Source organism: Fusarium poae, assembly GCF_019609905.1.
Source record: "Fusarium poae strain DAOMC 252244 chromosome Unknown contig_2, whole genome shotgun sequence".
Classification (NCBI taxonomy): domain Eukaryota; kingdom Fungi; phylum Ascomycota; class Sordariomycetes; order Hypocreales; family Nectriaceae; genus Fusarium; species Fusarium poae.
Window position 1 is genome coordinate 929,190 of NW_025408660.1, and position 16,717 is coordinate 945,906.

The 16,717-nt window shown below is 49.5% G+C and overlaps 3 protein-coding genes across 3 annotated transcripts; 1 reads left to right on the forward strand and 2 right to left on the reverse strand.

The window, feature by feature from the left end:
- Window positions 1-3,332: 3,332 nt before the first annotated feature.
- On the reverse strand, window positions 3,333-3,807 carry FPOAC1_013524 (uncharacterized protein; the record flags this gene model as incomplete). The annotated part of the gene is made up of 3 exons (XM_044857865.1): window positions 3,333-3,405; window positions 3,459-3,560; window positions 3,620-3,807. 3 exons carry the CDS (start codon window positions 3,805-3,807, stop codon window positions 3,333-3,335), a joined length of 363 nt encoding a protein of 120 aa, XP_044701247.1.
- A 2,422-nt stretch (window positions 3,808-6,229) lies between these two features.
- Window positions 6,230-8,377, forward strand: FPOAC1_013525 (uncharacterized protein; the record flags this gene model as incomplete). Its single annotated transcript, XM_044857866.1, has 3 exons — window positions 6,230-7,125; window positions 7,270-8,001; window positions 8,053-8,377. The coding sequence occupies 3 exons, from the start codon at window positions 6,230-6,232 to the stop codon at window positions 8,375-8,377; spliced, it is 1,953 nt and encodes a 650-aa protein (XP_044701248.1).
- A 3,844-nt stretch (window positions 8,378-12,221) lies between these two features.
- On the reverse strand, window positions 12,222-13,581 carry FPOAC1_013526 (uncharacterized protein; the record flags this gene model as incomplete). Its single annotated transcript, XM_044857867.1, has 5 exons — window positions 12,222-12,666; window positions 12,723-12,892; window positions 12,943-13,010; window positions 13,074-13,304; window positions 13,362-13,581. 5 exons carry the CDS (start codon window positions 13,579-13,581, stop codon window positions 12,222-12,224), a joined length of 1,134 nt encoding a protein of 377 aa, XP_044701249.1.
- Between the last annotated feature and the right edge of the window lie 3,136 nt (window positions 13,582-16,717).

Below are 16,717 nucleotides of genomic sequence, written 5' to 3' on the forward strand. Positions count from 1 at the left end.
TGTCAGTACACGGAATCGGTCTATCGCAACTTGAGACATACCATCCACAACCCCTCTTTCGCCACCACCCCTCTTTCGCCAAGGCAAAATAAAAAAAGCTCCACCAAAACTCACCAACTTCACTTAACTACACAGAATTTGACCAAATTGACAGAAATGCGTAAAATCATTAATTTAATGAGTCATAAGTAGATCAATCTATTGTACTCTGGTTTTTTTCACTATCCGCTGCGACCGCCTGGTTGGTTGGTTGGTGGGGTATGTTTTCCTCTCTGACTTCTATGACCGAGCCAGCCTCCGATGCTGACTCTTGCTCGCTTGAAGAGATAAATTCCACCCCGATAGGCGTATAACGAGTCGCCCCTTCTGGTATGGACTCTTTACCAGCTAGAGTCTCTCCAAGAGTCATGAAACGTTTGTTAGGATTCGGCACCGCCTTCCTCTTCTTTCCTCTTTTCAGCCGAGCCAATTCTTCCTCTAGGCTGGCAATCCTCTGCGTATGCGCCGCTACTGTCTGCTGGTGAGCTTCAAAGCCCTTGGCTATCACGTTGTATCGTCTCCGCGTCTTTGGTGTCTTGTTCAACCCAAGATCACGAATTTGACGGCTCGTCTGTGGCGTATCGTCCGAGCCAAGATACGGCCTGGGTTCAGGAGTCACTCTTGGGCTGCCGTTTGGCCTATCTTGTTGGATTTCAGGGTGCCGTAACGCTTTCGCACGTGAAATTGGCCAGTTTCCAGTGACCCTCCAGCCTGACAGTATGTTCTTCTTAGTCATTCCAACTCGGCGAGCTTTGGCGTAGGCCCTGATGAAATTGACCTTGTCCATCGGAGCGGAATCAGTCAACGAAGCGAACCTTTCCAACTCTCGTCGATATGCAGCCTTCAATGCGTTGAATACTCCATTGTCCAGTGGCTGGAGTCCATGAGAGCAGTGTGCTGGTAGATAGCAGCAATAAACGTTGTTCAAAAAGCACGTAGCCATCCATTCATCCTTCCATCACTCAGTACTAATCTTGAGGTGGGGAAAATGGAGAACATACTGTTGCATGGCTTCCATGACCATCTAAAATGATCAGTCTAGCGTCTGACTCGTCAGCAGGTGTAGTCTGGGGTAGATAAACTCTTTCAAGCCATTCAATGCCTATGTGGTCATCAGTCCACCCGTTGGGCGATGTTATGTAATACCAGTCTGCTATCTGCTTGAACTCCTCAAGAAACCATTGTTTCTGCAGTTCTTTTCCCTTGAAGATTATGCCAGGAACTAAAGCGCGGCCGTCAGCAGTGACAGCTTCGATGAATGAAGTCCAATTTCGAGTTTGTGGTCCTTTGAGAAACGCCTTGCGCTTCGGGTCCGCGCTTCCAACAACTAAGCTATCTAGGCCTGAATGAAGAGAATTAGTCAGTCAAAATGCAAGCACAGACAAGTAGTAGAGGTGAATACTTGCCGAAACCAGTTATAATACCCCCTTCATCAACGTTGACGGTGTTTTCAGGCTTGATCCAGCCATACTGGCCATCCCGGATATCAAAGTACCAATGAACCGCTTTAGGGGTAAAAGAGTCGAACCTTTTAGCTTCTTGACGTCTACCCATCTTGGTCTTTAGATCTGCGCGGCGATTGATAAACTTGATCACCCAGTTGCGTCCCAAGTTGGGATGTTCGCCCTGCTGTCTCAACAAGCCCATGACACAAGCGCGGATTTGACTATGGGACGGAGCATAGCCCAAGGACTCCTGGCGGAGAATCCAGAAAGCCAGCCTATCCTCTTGTCTCTTGGACAACCGTCGATGAGGGTGGATCTGCTCTTTCACGGCCCCGCGGCCGTGAAGTCTGTCGATTAGAGTCCTTCGGGGCACTCCCCGTCTATGAGCGGCTTGAGGGGGTGAAAAGCCATTGTCAGTAACGTCCAATATGGCCTCTGCCACGTCGTCCTCTGTGTATTTCCATCGAAGTCTTGACCTAAGCATTTTCATGTCGTTGTCAAAGACAAAGACCAAAAACAAGGCAAAGAGCGGTGAGGAATTTGGCGATCAAACTAACGACATTTCCATAGCACAGCACGCATAGATCACGTACCCTGCACAGCCTTATAAGGTCAGAATCATCACATCCAATCATTTTTATGATCAATAGAGGTAATTTCTCTTGAGTAGCTATATATTTAGGCTGACTTTCGTGTAAGTGAAGTTGATGAGTTTTGGTGGAACTTTTTTTATTTTGCCTGGCGAAAGAGGGGTGGTGGCGAAAGAGGGGTTGTGGATGGTACACCTCACTCACAACAAACCCTAGTTTACAATCGCTGCAAAACACAAATGGGAATGGGGGTAAATAAATAAATGGCTCCATATTGGTAATGGGTGTGATTCTCTGGGCTTCTTGTATTAATGTTATTATTTACCCTGATGTTATGGTTATTAAATACTAATATTAACCTGAACTTGCTTTTCTGGTTGCCTGGGTGCTCTTGAACCTTAATTGTATGATTGCCCTTGCCTTACCCTAACCCAATTTATTTCACTTAACCCTGACCTTATTCCCGGGTTATATCCTACTCTAACCTTCGCTTCCCCAACTTGTCTTTGATGTACCGAAATGCACGGGCCAACGTACTGGGCGAAACCTGACCAATGATCTTACTGGCTTCCATCGATTCCCCGGTCAATTTCAACCACATCAAAACCAATCCAACATATTTCAAATGAATCGCACGGCCTCAATCGGGCTTCAAATAAGCTACTTTGCGGGGAAAATACTCACCTGGTTGTAATGAATTGATGCATACCGGTTTGGGCCATTTTACCTACTGGAATGTCTACGACTCTGCCCCCCCTACTTTTTCTACGACTCTGCCCCCCGCGCTTCAATAGCGCGGTTTCGATTTGTATGGTGTTTTCTACGACCTAGCGGGGCTGGGTCGTTGCTGACTTGTGGATGGATAGGCCATTCAGATTCATCGGTTAACAGATCTGGATCGGCTGCTTGACTGCTCTCGAAAATCCTGTGAGACCTGGCGTTGGTCAATAGTGCTCAAGCTCGCAACGTCACATTCACATTCACACAGTGTGGCTAACAAACCGACCGACCTAGACCGGCCCCTTCGGTCTGTCGGTCTGGGTTGGTCAAGGCTCCCGGTCGGTCGGTCTAGGTCTGATTATCTGATCCCGAGATTCTACCCGCGCTAGTTAAAGGGTGCACTCAATGGCTACCTGCGCCGAGCCTCACTTATTCTGTGGAACGAGTTCGGGAGTGCTAAAATAGGTGGGGCGCGGCACGGGTACCTTGAGGAGGAGCCGACCAATGGCGGCCTTGGAAACCCCCAACCCAGACCGACTCAGACCACCCAATCCGACCGGCAGCTCTGGTCGGTCGGTCTGACGAGAATTGCCGGTCGGTCGGTCTGCGGTCTGAAGGTGGTCTGTCAGACGGTCGGTTTGTTAGCCACACTGCATTCACATACTTGCGGAGATGGTCCGCTGCCGAACTCGTAGCAGCAGCGGCGAAGAACTCAGGCTGACCCTTCGCGTCGCACAGGCGACAGGCCCAGTAAGGACTCAGCGGACTGTCGTTAGTGTCAATCTACAAGAAAAAGTCCATGGCGCTTGATCCAGCTCTTCCGACCCTTTGAGCCCTTCCGGGACAAGGACTCTTCCAAAACATATCGTTTGTTCCTCCACACTGCTCGCGGAAGATCTGCAACTGTAGGGTGGTCTGGCAATGCTGACTTGCGTCGTCAGCTCGAATTGACTCGCCAAATTCCTTGGTGGTCGGAGAAAAGAAAAGGCAGAGGGTGGAAGCGAAGGGAGCATGATGTCGTCGGATTCCATCGGGTTAGGCGTCGACTCGTGGGAGGAATGGTACGCGTTGAAAGGTAAACAAACTAGCACTGACGCGACTTGATGTCGTTAGGACGGGATGTAAAAGTTAAGGAGCTACTTTCTCCCCCACCAGCCTGACAGTGGTATTGGGGTAGCTCACTAATGGAGGGCTTGATGGATGACTTTGATTGGCTGGGGTTGCTCACTAGCCAGGTTCCGGGTAAGCTGTGAAAGCGCGGTCGACGGTTTGGCAGCATGGAGGCTAGATGGCATGTTGTGTATCAAATCTATCAAATGTTATTTCAAATCGAGGATCTCGTATTTGTTTGATTGAAATAAAATTTTGGCATATTTGATTGATTTGTTTGGCAATTTGTTTGATTGGATTTGATTTGGGGGCTTGGGTTTTGGATGAATCATTGTGCCAGACTTTCTTTCTTATGGCTGTTTTGTGCTAGCGCAGCCTACGAATATGTGCCTTTTTCAGTACTGCTAATTGACATTGGAGGGACAGCGCACCTCTAGGCCTAGAGAGATCACAGTTAGTTTACGGAACTGCTTAAAACACGGAAAGGAGTAAACACCACGGTATTGTGGGTCGCTTCTTGATAGCAACGATAGAATGTAATGCTGCCGCGTCCCTTGGGGGCCGTAGACGCGAAAATCCAAAGTGAGGGAGCAATGTGGGTTGTTTTCCGTTTCTGGGTTGACATGATTCAGCTTCGGTGCTCCTCAGCTTGGCCTCTCGACCACGCGTCCCACGCCTTCATAAAGGGTCCACAAATTGTATCCCGTGCATACAACGGAAGTAATCGCGCCGGTGGCACAGTGGCGTTTGTGGCTGAGCAGAGAAATCCCTCGATTCAACAATCAAACCCACCGCATCTGCAGCCCAAAGATAATACGTCATGCTGGCTGGGGGGGAAAAGGTATCACCGCCATGCCGCTGCCGTAGCGAAAGTTGATTGAAAGTGGTATGCATCAGCCAATAACATTGCGAAACGTAGTAAAGCTTGGCGGTTTCCAATGGCCGGGCCAGCAATCTAATGTCCTAGGGTACGTGTTAGCGGTTGCATCCCTGTCTTCCACCCCCGCCGACCGCTACGCTACGCCAGAACCAACGGTTGAGAAGGACCCCACCCCATCCCACCACTGGCCCGTGCCCAAACTAACATCGAATGGGCGGCTAATAGGCGGACGGGTCCCGCCCCAGTTTCCATATATGGTATATTTTTTCTCCACTATCGGACCGCCAGCATCGTCACCCTTACACTTGCAAGATCCAGTTCCAGATTCAACGCGGCTGAGATACGATGATCCACGAGCAATCCACCAGGGATACGTCACGTCAAGAGATGATTGGTATAAGGCCCAGCCACCGGGAACCTCACTAGGTAACCGCCAGTATAGGAAAGCAATGGGCCTGCCTTTAGCATATCCAAAAGCAATCTACAGCTGGTGTCTTGATCATAAGCAGATGGGGAGGTGCTGCGCAGCCTCAACGAGCCTAAGAGAATGGACCAAAGAAGAGATGGTGGCTTATTCAGACTAGGACAAAGCAGAGCCTGATCGCATCGAAGCACAAGTAGCTCGAGAGACCGAGAACGGGCGACTGTTCACAAGCAGAAGAGGCATCGGTGAGCTTTGGGAAATAGCCTAGCAGGATATCGATGAACAAGAAGCCTTGTACTCGGCCATCGAAGAGGAAGAAAGTTGTATTGTGGTACAGCTCTAGCTCTAGTAGAGTTTGGAGTAAATTTGGAACTCAGATATGTCGTGGCTATTCACCTCAAGCCAATGGTTTGTTGGAATAGCTGGTAAATGGGACTCGTCAAACTACTTGAGGCAGTGGAACAAGGCGTGAGGTAATCCGATAGCGGAAGAAAATTATACCAAAAATGGAAACTGGGACGGGACCCGTCCAATTTTAGAAGGACGAGTACCCGTCCGCCTATTAGCCGCCGGAACTAAGATCACCCTGTTCATAATGCCGATCTATGTAGTACCATTATGATCTCCAATTGGTCAGTGCAAATTCATTAGCGTAGGGAGGCTGTGTTGTTAATTGTAAGTTTGCCCGCCCTCATACATCTGCGGTCAAGCAGGGCGCTTACAGTGACGAAGAATTAGAAATTAGATGGCATCGCTGAAATACATAAGTAGACTATGTCCCAGAGGAATAACATGTTGATATCAGAACTAACCACCTTACACTATAGCTTTTCTTCCTTCAATTCTCACCTCTCTCGCCTCATCTCTGCCCCTACCTACTTCAACCATATGGCTTTAGCAGGCCTGCTCTTGGAATGGCCTTCCATTCGGGAGCTTACAAAACACCACGTTGAGCGCGAAGGTGTCCGACACATCAGCGAATAGGTACCCTATCAGTCAAGAACAAAACAGAGGTGTTCTGATGGTTTATGGGCGAGGTGAAGATGCTCGCCCATCGCGACAAGTTCGAGAACCGACCGACCATGGTAACTTGGACATGGCGGACGATTCATCCGATATCGCATCTCCTCCACCAGCGGTTGATTGGAGCCAGCTTGGTGGTCTCAGCCCTCCTGATCAAGTGGAATACAAGGGAGGCGTTTTGGTTGATGGCAATCCCGATTTCTCTGAGCCGAAAGTGTGGGCGTATGTGGAAAGTTTCAAGAAAAACATTCTCAATATGCACCCTATCATTGAGCCCAAGCTTTTAGACAATTGGGTCAGGTACTTTCTGGATAACCTCCCAGCATCACAGCCGCGTCCAGCAAAACCACAAACATCAAAGCCCACCTTGGCCGTTGGAGGAGGCTCGCAGACGGAAGAAGTTGCAGGCTCAAAGAGAAAACGATCGCCGGGGTCGGATGGCTCCGAGCCACCACCACCCGCGCCATCTCGCACTGGTCAACCAGATCGGTCCATCCGCACCGCTCTAGTTCTCACAGTTCTGGCTTTGGGTAAAGTTTGTCTTCACCGCGGGAATGTGCCCGATGTCGTCCATCCTACAGAGCATCCTTCTCATGACAGCCCGGTCATTCGCAATGGAGCCATCTCACCAAGGGCCAATCGATGCTCTGGCCCAGCATATTCATCGCAATCGCACTTATCAGGTTTGCCCTCACCAAAGGCGGAAGCGGGCGAGAACCCTGGCAACTGCCCATCAATCCGTAGCGTGGGTGCTTCCGGCGCTGGTCACATCCCTAAGAAAAACTGTGAGGTGATTCCTGGCTTAGAGTACTTTGCATATGCTACGGATATCCTTGGCAACCACATTGTCGCATACAACAACATGGAGGACGTGTACGCCAACATCTTTGCTGGGTTATATCATGGCCAGTTGGGTAGACCAATGGAAAGTTTTGCTTTCATTCACACGGCCAGCCACAAGCTGCAGGTCATTATGCGACCGTGGGTATTATGATCTTCAATAAAACACAGGTGATGATGTGACTAACAAGATGCCAGGAGCTTGGACAAAATGAGACGAATCAAGCGCAACAACGAATTTATTCAGGAAACCAAGTACAACCAACTTGCTCTCACATTCTGGACTTGCCTGCAGTTAGAAGGTGATCTTATTGCGGAGCTTCAACTCCCTCCATCAGGACTGCTTTCGTACGAAGATGACATGCCGCACCCCAACATGAGTCGCTTGGAAGGTTTCGACCAGCGTATCCTGGACAGCTATTCAGGACAGCTATATCTACGACCTCATCTCAACAGAATCCACCGAATGTTCTACGTCCCTGAGGATCCGGCCAAACCAGGCAAGGATAAGTTCGGAAATGTTGGCGTTGTTTCTGATGTTGTCTTGGGCATGCATTGGGTCCCTGTCAGTTTCGCATTCAGAGAGGATGATCCACCCGCAGATGATATTCTAGCGGCAAGATTGCGAGCAAAGTACTGGGGAGCCCAGGTGATTGCTTATCGCCCATTCATCCGACAAATTCTGCAGTTCTCGCACTCCATCAAGAACCATGCATCGAGCCCCAACTTTCCCAGCGTCAGCTCCGAGTTTCGACACAATATCACTGCACCTGCCATTCGCCCCAAAGCCAGGACGCATGGCTACATCGATACTCAAGTTGTCGAGTTGGCAGAAAAGGGCATCAAGGCGCTTATCGAGAGCACCCGTGCCTTCCATGGTCTTGGAGACAAGAGGCCGATTATCACCAATGTTTTCGGCACAGCTCATGCGTAATTCCCTTTCCCCACCAACTGCCTCCACCTCAACTGACCACATTGTAGGCAATGGGGCAACCTGTTAATCCTATCAGCTGCATTCCGTGACCCAATTCTTCACACTTATGTGGATGAGGAACTCCTCCGAACACTGTTCCACAAGACGATCCAGTTTTTGCGACAGTCGGCAACAGCGACGAGCGCACTTCGAACGGACATGCATATCCTTGAAGGCCTGCAGAGAGATCTTTTCGGCTATGATCATGATCCTCGGGCCAACTCGAGCTTCTCAAGCGGCACAAGCGCACCTGGCTACCATACGCCAAGGCCTGTCCCCATGGCTGTGCAGCCTCAGATGCCTCATCAAACGGGCGACCAAGGGCATCTATGATCCATTCCTCGCCATTTACAGATGAACTCATCGCACCGGCAACGATAGGGTCGAAGGAAGATACTTCCCACCGGGACTTGAAGATCAGTCCTGATGACTCTCATTATCATCTTATCATAATCATCGTCACGACATGGCATTTTAGAAACTGACTCATACGCGCCAGAAGAGACCACGAAGGAGTGCCATTGCTTTGAATGAAGGATCTTCTGTTTCCGCCAAATGGAGAACGGATCAAGGGGTCATCGCATGGGACTTGCTATTTTCTTTCCTTCTCTTTCTTATCAAGGTAATTTCGCGCCAAAGTACTTAGAATGAATGTTGAATCTTTTTTTCTCTCTATAAATATGAATGTGCGCCTTCTGGAAACGGACAAACCGTCCATCCGATTACATTGATCCTCACACCCCGCCCGTGTTGGAAAATCCGGGGATCTCCCATGTCTAACGCGCGCTGGCCAATCGGGGCGACGATTGCTGACATGATTTGGCCGGAATAAGAGATAAGCCTACTCTGCACGCACGGCATACAGCAGAATAAAAGAGGTCAACGTTGTGGGCCCTATGAGGCGTATCCTCCCAGGCGGAATAAATTCATTTTTGAGATGAGAGTTCTCGAACTCTAAATCTAGGACTTTCTGACTAATACCCGTTGGCTCATGTGGGCCCGAAGGGCCCAGGCGAGCCAACCTAGCAAGCTAGGTTGGGCACAAAATCGTGAGACACGCACAAATTCGTGAGACAGACCCCGCACCTGCCCGTGTCGCCTTTTTGTGCCTTTTTGTATGTGAAAACGCCTAAAGTCAGGACAGAAATCAGTGAAAAGAGCACAAATTGTGTCTAACCTCATTATGCCGTCACAGGCAAATCTAAAAGCTGCGCAAGCGGTTGTTCTTTCTCGTGCCCGGCACCAAAAGGGCTTATCTCGCGATGCTTCCAAAGTCAGCAAGCAGCCTCTTTCTCTTCGCAATGCCGAGGCACGGCATCACGGCTCCTCTCGTGCAACTATTCAACGGATCGTGAAGAAGCTAGAAGCTGCAAATTCCTCTGATTTGAACGATATCGCTTTCAAGACCGCTGGTCGCCCGAGAATCCTGACAGATGAAGAAGAGGAAGCTATCGTCGCTTTCGTGATGTGGATGGAAAGATCAGGACTTCCTGCTTGCAAAGGCGAAGTTGAAGATGCAGCCAACACGCTGCGCCTCCGCAGAAACCCTGATGCGCAGCCTGTGAGCAGAATGTGGTATCGCCGCTTCCGTGACGATCATCCTGAGCTAGATAAATCGATTCTGAAGTCGTTAGATAAGTCCCGTGAAGCGTGGGAAGTTGCAGGCATTGACGATGTAAAGGAGTGGTTTAAACGACTTGCTGAACTCATCACGAAGCTGCAGATCGGCGCTTCTGAGATTTGGAATGCTGACCAGGCGGGAGTTAGAGTAGGAATACTGCGAGAGCGAGTAGAATGCCTCATTGTACGCACTAAGAAGAAGTCTCCTGCCCAGGTTCTTTCTCCTGCCGACCGAGAAACCTGCACAGTTATTGGTACCGGAAATGCTATAGGAGATACGATTCCTCCCTGGCTTATCTTTAAGTCTTTCCCTACTTTGGAGTGGGCGTATATCGACGGTGATCCGAATATGCGCTTTGCACAGTCAGAGTCGGCGTTCTCGAACGGCGATATCACGCTCGAGTGGGCGATGGAGTTCAACCGGCATTCTTGGGGGAAATCTGCTACTGTACAGGATCGTCAGCTATCATTTGAAGAGTATTTTGGATGTGATGAGCATCTTAGGAAACCGCTCGAGCATCACATTTCATTTGATGAGCCTCCGAAGGAACGCACACCTGCAGAGAAGATCTGGCGGCTTCTTATTATCGACGGCTTCACCGGTCACGGCGCCTTTGCCTTCCGTGAGTACTGCATTAAATTCGATATCCTCGTTGCCTTTTTGCTTCCTCATTCAACGCATAAGCTGCAGCCGATGGATGTTGGAGTATTTCAGTGGATGAAGAATGCGCATCAGAAGAAGCTTCGTCAGGCATTGCGGCAGGGAAATCTCTCATTTAACCGCCGTGACTTTGCTGGTGCCTTTATGGTAAGTTAGTAATCCTTTTTCTTCTGCAAAATGTATGCTGATTATGGCAAAAAAAGGAAATCTTTAATGAAGGGTTCACTCGTGCTCATATTATCTCAGGCTTCGAAAAATCAGGGATTTTTCCACCTACAGACCAACCTGCAGTCTCATATCTTCTCCAGAAGCAGTTGAAATCGAAGCAAGCGGTTGATCCTGCATACGCCTCTCTTCTGCCTCCAGAAGGACGATTTTCCGCCGCTTCTGATACCGCCAAACACGTTGGAGAGAGATATCACGATATCCTCAGTTCTCCCACTCGCGCTGGTCTCAAGAATATCCGCAACATCGTCAACGAAGCTATGCTGCTAGAGGATACGATTAAGAGATATGCTGACGATCGGCGAAGTCGTATTGAGAAGCAATACAATAAGAGAAAGCGAGGGAAGAAAGCAAAGCCTATAGGGGATTATATTCACAACGTGAGTCTGCAAGAAATACGTGATCAACAAGAATCCTTTATCGCAGAGACTCGCGCCAAAGAGGGGAAATCTCAACTCCGTACCGCACGCAGTATCGCGATCCGAGAAATCGAGCGCTTCAAATCAGAGTGGCGGGATAACAAGGAAGTCATCGTGAACGGCGTTCTAAAGAAGCTACAGTTCAAGAAATGGCTTCAACACACCGGGAAGGATAAAGATTACCTTTCTATGGATACTCAGCGATCCAAAATGACCGAGTTACTGAATGAGAAGACTGACGGCTTTATGATAGATACACAATTACCGCAGGAAGTTAGAGAATCTATTCGCAATGCCAATTTCGCAGGGAAGCCGCTCAACGCGGTAGATTGGTCAGCCCTCCCCGGAAGTGACGATAGTGTTATTTTCCAACTTACGCATCCGCTCGCCAGCGAAGAAAGCGATAAAGAAGAAGAAGAAGAAGAAATACTCCCACTTCTCGATTTGTCATGCCTTAGCGACGTGGAGATGCCCTCATCGCCGCCCTGCCTTCCTAATCACGAGTCACCGTTGTCCTCTCCTTGGCCCGGTCTCTCTACACCCTGCCCCTTTCAACACCGCACTCAACTTCACGATTCACTTCGAGATCTCATCAGGGAGGAAATAATAGTTGCAGAATCCAGTTACAGGGCCACAGAAGACGCAGATATACTATAATTTGTATGGGGAATTGTCCTGCAAAGCAGCATAGCCTGGGTGCTCAAACAGTCACTTCCCCGGCCTTCAGATATTCAATAGTCAATACATCATCACGAGCAGCTTCAAACTACCGATTTCGCCTTCAACTTACATTTTTGGACGCCTTGTGATGCACGGAATATCCAAAAAGCTGAAAATCGCACCAAAAAGCGGGCCCTTCCGATGTCTCACGAATTTGTGCGTGTCTCACGATTTTGTGCCCAACCTAGCTTGCTAGGTTGGCTCGCCTGGGCCCTTCGGGCCCACATGAGCCAACGGGTAGTTGGCCACCCCCCCGGCTCGAGCCAACGGGTAATCCTAAAGCTGAGGGTGAACCCTCCAACATTCAACACCAGGACTAACATCCCAATATAAATAATATATTGCCAATATGGACATCCACATATTATATTGCCGCAATATCATAATCTTCATATCATATTGTCAGAATATAAGAATGTCCATACCATATGGGTTATATTGCAATATACTACTTTATTGTCATATTATTAGCAACACTGTCTGTTCTCTCCCCACAATTGGGTTCACAATTGGGTTGGTCGCAAGCCCAACCTCAATTGGCCTGAGACCTGAGGGGAAAGAAACCATCCGGCATGGGTTCAATGTGCCAGACCTTGGGGGCGTCCTTGTTGAAAGCATCAGACCACTCCCGTCTTAGATCCACAGGGAGGTTCCATCCCAATTCGTTGTCGCGAAGTCTCATGCGTACCAAATGACGACGCTCCGAAGCAGCTTCACCATTGACGAAACCTCCACGGCGATGCAAGACTGTGAGGTTGTTGATGAAGTGCATGTCGCCTGGCTGTGTGCTGATCTCCAATTGAGTCGCCTTGGCAATATTCTCGATGGAGTCCAGAGCTTCCATTTGGCGTGGAGTAACGGGGAGGAGATTGCTGGAGCGTGGGTGAACCGCATTCCCTGTCAGGGCTACTCTCCCAAAATTCATCATCACTCTCCCATCATGGTGGAAGAGGACAGGGCGGCACTGGAAGCGGGGCCTATCCCAGCAGGAAGTCAGTTGATCTGCTCTTCATATATGATTGACATAACTTACAGGGCAAACGGCCAGTCGGAGCGAGACAATGTGCGGATCATGTCAGGGCGACTGGCGGCAAGGACATTATAGACGGTGTAGGCCGATGCGATGATGCATTTGCCTCCTGAGACGGCTGTGTTTCGAGTGAGCCAGCTCACGATGTCGCCAGCTTCCTCGTTGTGAAAAGTCTGGAATGCAAGTTAGCGTGATTGTGTTGGTGGCAGGTGCATGTACTAACAATGGGGGAGGTGGAATGGCGATGGTGGCCAGCCTTGAGATTGGAAGAATTGTCGGCAACGATGTGAACTGAAAAGAGTCAATAAACGTCAAGGATAAAAGAATGGCAGCCTTCAAGCCGAGAATACTTACCAAGCATGTTGCCTTTTCGGTCCTGGCGGCCGTGACAGCTGGCGATGTACGACTGAATACCGAGATATAGGACCGTCAGATCCTCGACTGAGTAGTTCTGTGGGTCCAGACCACGAATGACACCGAAGCCCTTGCCTTGATGGATGTCTTGGCGAACTTGATCCAGTCGGGATCCCAAAGTAGGAAGGGGGAAATTGTCCCGGGAGACACAATCCCCATCGAGACCCAACGCTGTTTAGTGTAAGCCACATCCCGGACGCCACAAAAGGGGAGGCTCAAGGAACATACTTTTGAAGGACTGTAGAGCCTTTTCAGCTTCCTGTACATCCAACTCGCTCAAAGTTAAGATGTACTCTGATTCGTGTTTGAACTGAGAACCGGACCATGCCATAGGCACATTGACTGTTTTGGGCCATCCTTCGGGAATCCCAGTCGGTGTATCTACCGCGCGGGTGGCACAAGGAGCTAGTTCAGCGGCCCGGCCAGGCATAGGCATGAGACATGTCATGATGGTGGTTCCTGAGGGGGTGATTGCTACTGGTTCTCTGTGGAGGACGTCTCAGCACTGAGCTGTTTGTGTAAGCCAGACTGTTCCACAGGTAAGGGAATAAGTTGTGTAGATGATCAGGGAATGGGAACGGGCTGATGTCTGGCTAGTGTGTAAGACAAGAGGCAGAATGAAAGTTGATATTAAAGATGATGGATAACGGGGCTACAGTAGGTATGGATGGATTATAAGAAAGATGGATAAGAAAAGATTTAGGAATGGAACTGGAGAGCGAGGTGCCTGTTTAAATGTCTTGGTCGGGCATGGGTTCGATGTGCCAGGAAGGAGATGATCACATAAAAAAGGAACGTTGAAACTATCGTGGCAAGTGCAAGACGTGGCGTTGGAGGCCCGTAACTTAGCAAACAACTAAGCTAACCCAACAAACGCATAGGCACTGGACTCGACCCAAAGGCCAGGCCAGGCCAGGTAGGACTCTACTTACAGGGCTCCGAAACATTGTTGTCTATTTTCTTTTCTTTTTCTCAGTTCAGCGAAGGAATGGCCAGGAACGAGTTGACAAAGGAGTAAATTCAAGTGGATCTTCGTATAGAGAAACACAACTTGCCCGATGAGAAAACGTTTCCTTCAGCGCTCTGTTTTGAGGCTCAGCCCCACATTGCGGGCGCTTATTCAAGTAATGGCTCTTGTGGGCGTTTATCGTGCCCGCATCGTGAACAAAGCCGCGGATTTGACCGTGTACAATTAAGATTCCACTAAATATTTTAGTCACTGTTTGTTTATAGTACAGAGTAGCAAATGATACCGTTACACCAAAACATAATAGCCCATGAAATAACCCTTGCCAACTAATAAATGGAGATGTAATATGATCTGAGCTTAATGTGATGGAGTTTCCCGTGCCCGAATCTGCCGTGTGGTAGATCATGAACAGGGGGGAAGAGTGCGAGGCGAGGCGAGGCGAGCATTGAAGTTAGTCTCCGCCAGGTGCACTGATCCCAGGTTTAGCTGGAAACTCTTCCTCCAGTTGGTTTGCGGTGCATGGGGTGGCAGAAAAAAACGGGCAGCAGGGGTCCGCCAAAGAAAAAAAAGAGTCTTCGCCGACATCATCCCACAGTCACACACAGCCCGGCATCTAGGTTCCTTGACCCCCTGGTCTTGTTTAGCCTCCTCCGACTGTCAACTCGGCAGGGTCGGTTCGTCAACTGGCTCCAAATCTACCTGCGTCTGGCCCGCCCAAGCCCGCCCACCCCCAGCAGACCGTCTTTTGTGCCTTGGGGTTGGAGGCTGTCGGTCCCAGATTTGCGCTCGACTTGAAGTCGACATCATACTTGCCCAAGAATCGATCCGTTCTCTCACCAATTTTGCGCCATTCTTCCCTCAATCCCCAGCTCTCCCACAGTCCCGAGAGCGTGCCTTTGCATCGCTCACGCTGCCCTTGCTTCTCACTGTGCAATACAATTCGTTTCGTTACCAGCGTCGCGTCTGTGCTCCCCCACCGCTGTCCGCCTCTCAGGTATCAAAAGAGCTTGTCGAATCTCCATCTCGTCTCTGCCCAACTGCTGATCCTACCGCGTCACCGGGGCCCGGGCTGGCTGGAAGGATCTACTCGTCATCTCGTTTCTCTCTTCCTGTCTCTCTACCTCTCTCAAACCTCATTCACTTCTCGCTGAGGGGTACGGTACTTCGTACACATACATGCCATCATACCCAGTCGTTTCAGACACGCCTACCCCCATGCTTTCCTGGTCTCTCAGCCTCTCTTGCTAAAGGGCCCAATTATCACCCGCCCCTCCAGCTTCCAAAGCAATTGGAAGCTTAACTTCACTCCCCTGGCATATCCGGTCTGCACTAGGAGAATGCGTCCTGGATGTTTCCGCAGACGCCGCAAACACGATATTCTATTAAGCCTGTAAAGAAAGAGAGTAGTAAAACGCATGCACAAGCCAAAATTAATTTCTTGTGACTCCATGGTCATGAGATTAGTATTCATAAGCGTGTTAAAGGGATGTTTGAATTAGTATAATACTAATACAAGTCTATTACGCCCGGTAGGCCAACACCCAATGGGCTCTGAAGCTAAAGGTACATACACTTCGCTAGTTATTGCCTTATTCTCGCCAAGCCCATGAGAATCTAGTCTTGTTCTTTCCAGTCTAGTCACCGCTCTTCCCGACCCTCCTAGATGTTAGTAGTAGCAAGCCAACTTGAAGCCCATTTCCCCAAGTGTTCAGTTTCCTATCTTCGGCGGCTGAAGCGATGCCTGCTGTTGACCGTTTGAGGGCGTCGGGAGTTATCGGTTAGTGTTGATAAAATGTTGCTATTTTAGGGGCGTCCCTGTCATCTCTGTTCCAGGCGACCTGTGGCGATCGCGAACCTGACTGTAGCCCGTACCGCATCCATGTTCGGCGCCCATTTCTGACCGTCTGATGCTGCCTTACCTCCTAGGTGAAAGGAGAGGTTACCGCGTTTCTCATTCGTACACTGAAACATCTCTTTACGTTGTGATGTCCATTTCACGCATCGAAAGAGGAAATGCTATACCGTTTCTTTTGCACGCCCACACGGGCACTCATCCGACGGTGCTGCCCTGATCTGATATAGATAACCATTCAACCGCGCTATTCCGGTTCTAAGTTGTGCCAGCACGCTGGCCTCTTTCCATGATAATTGATCGTACAGCGGGCGGGTATGCTTACCAGGCAAAGCCGAGTCGGCCTTTATAGAATGCCTGCCAACTCCATCTGGTAGCTTCTTCTCCATTCGTAGATCTCCCCTCGTTCGATTGAGAATTGTGGTCTTCGCTTTGGTGAACCCTCTCTGCGGCGTCATGCACGGCTCCGTTGCACAACGGGCTGATACCTTGGCTGTCTTCTGAATTTTGAGCTGGCTGTCGGGCGGTAGCCAGATGAGGTTGACTCTACAGTGGCCGTGCAAAAATCCCGACACATTTCCCGCCCAACCCCGCACTTCGCGACAACAACAATACGACTCTATATCTTCAACGCGTTATTTTCCTATGAAATCATGCCTCGCTATAGGCAAAATACACATCATTCGCCTCATAAAAGAACGAGGTTTATAACGATGTATGAATCAGGTCGTTCTGTCCAGTCAATTGCAGACAACGCGGGTT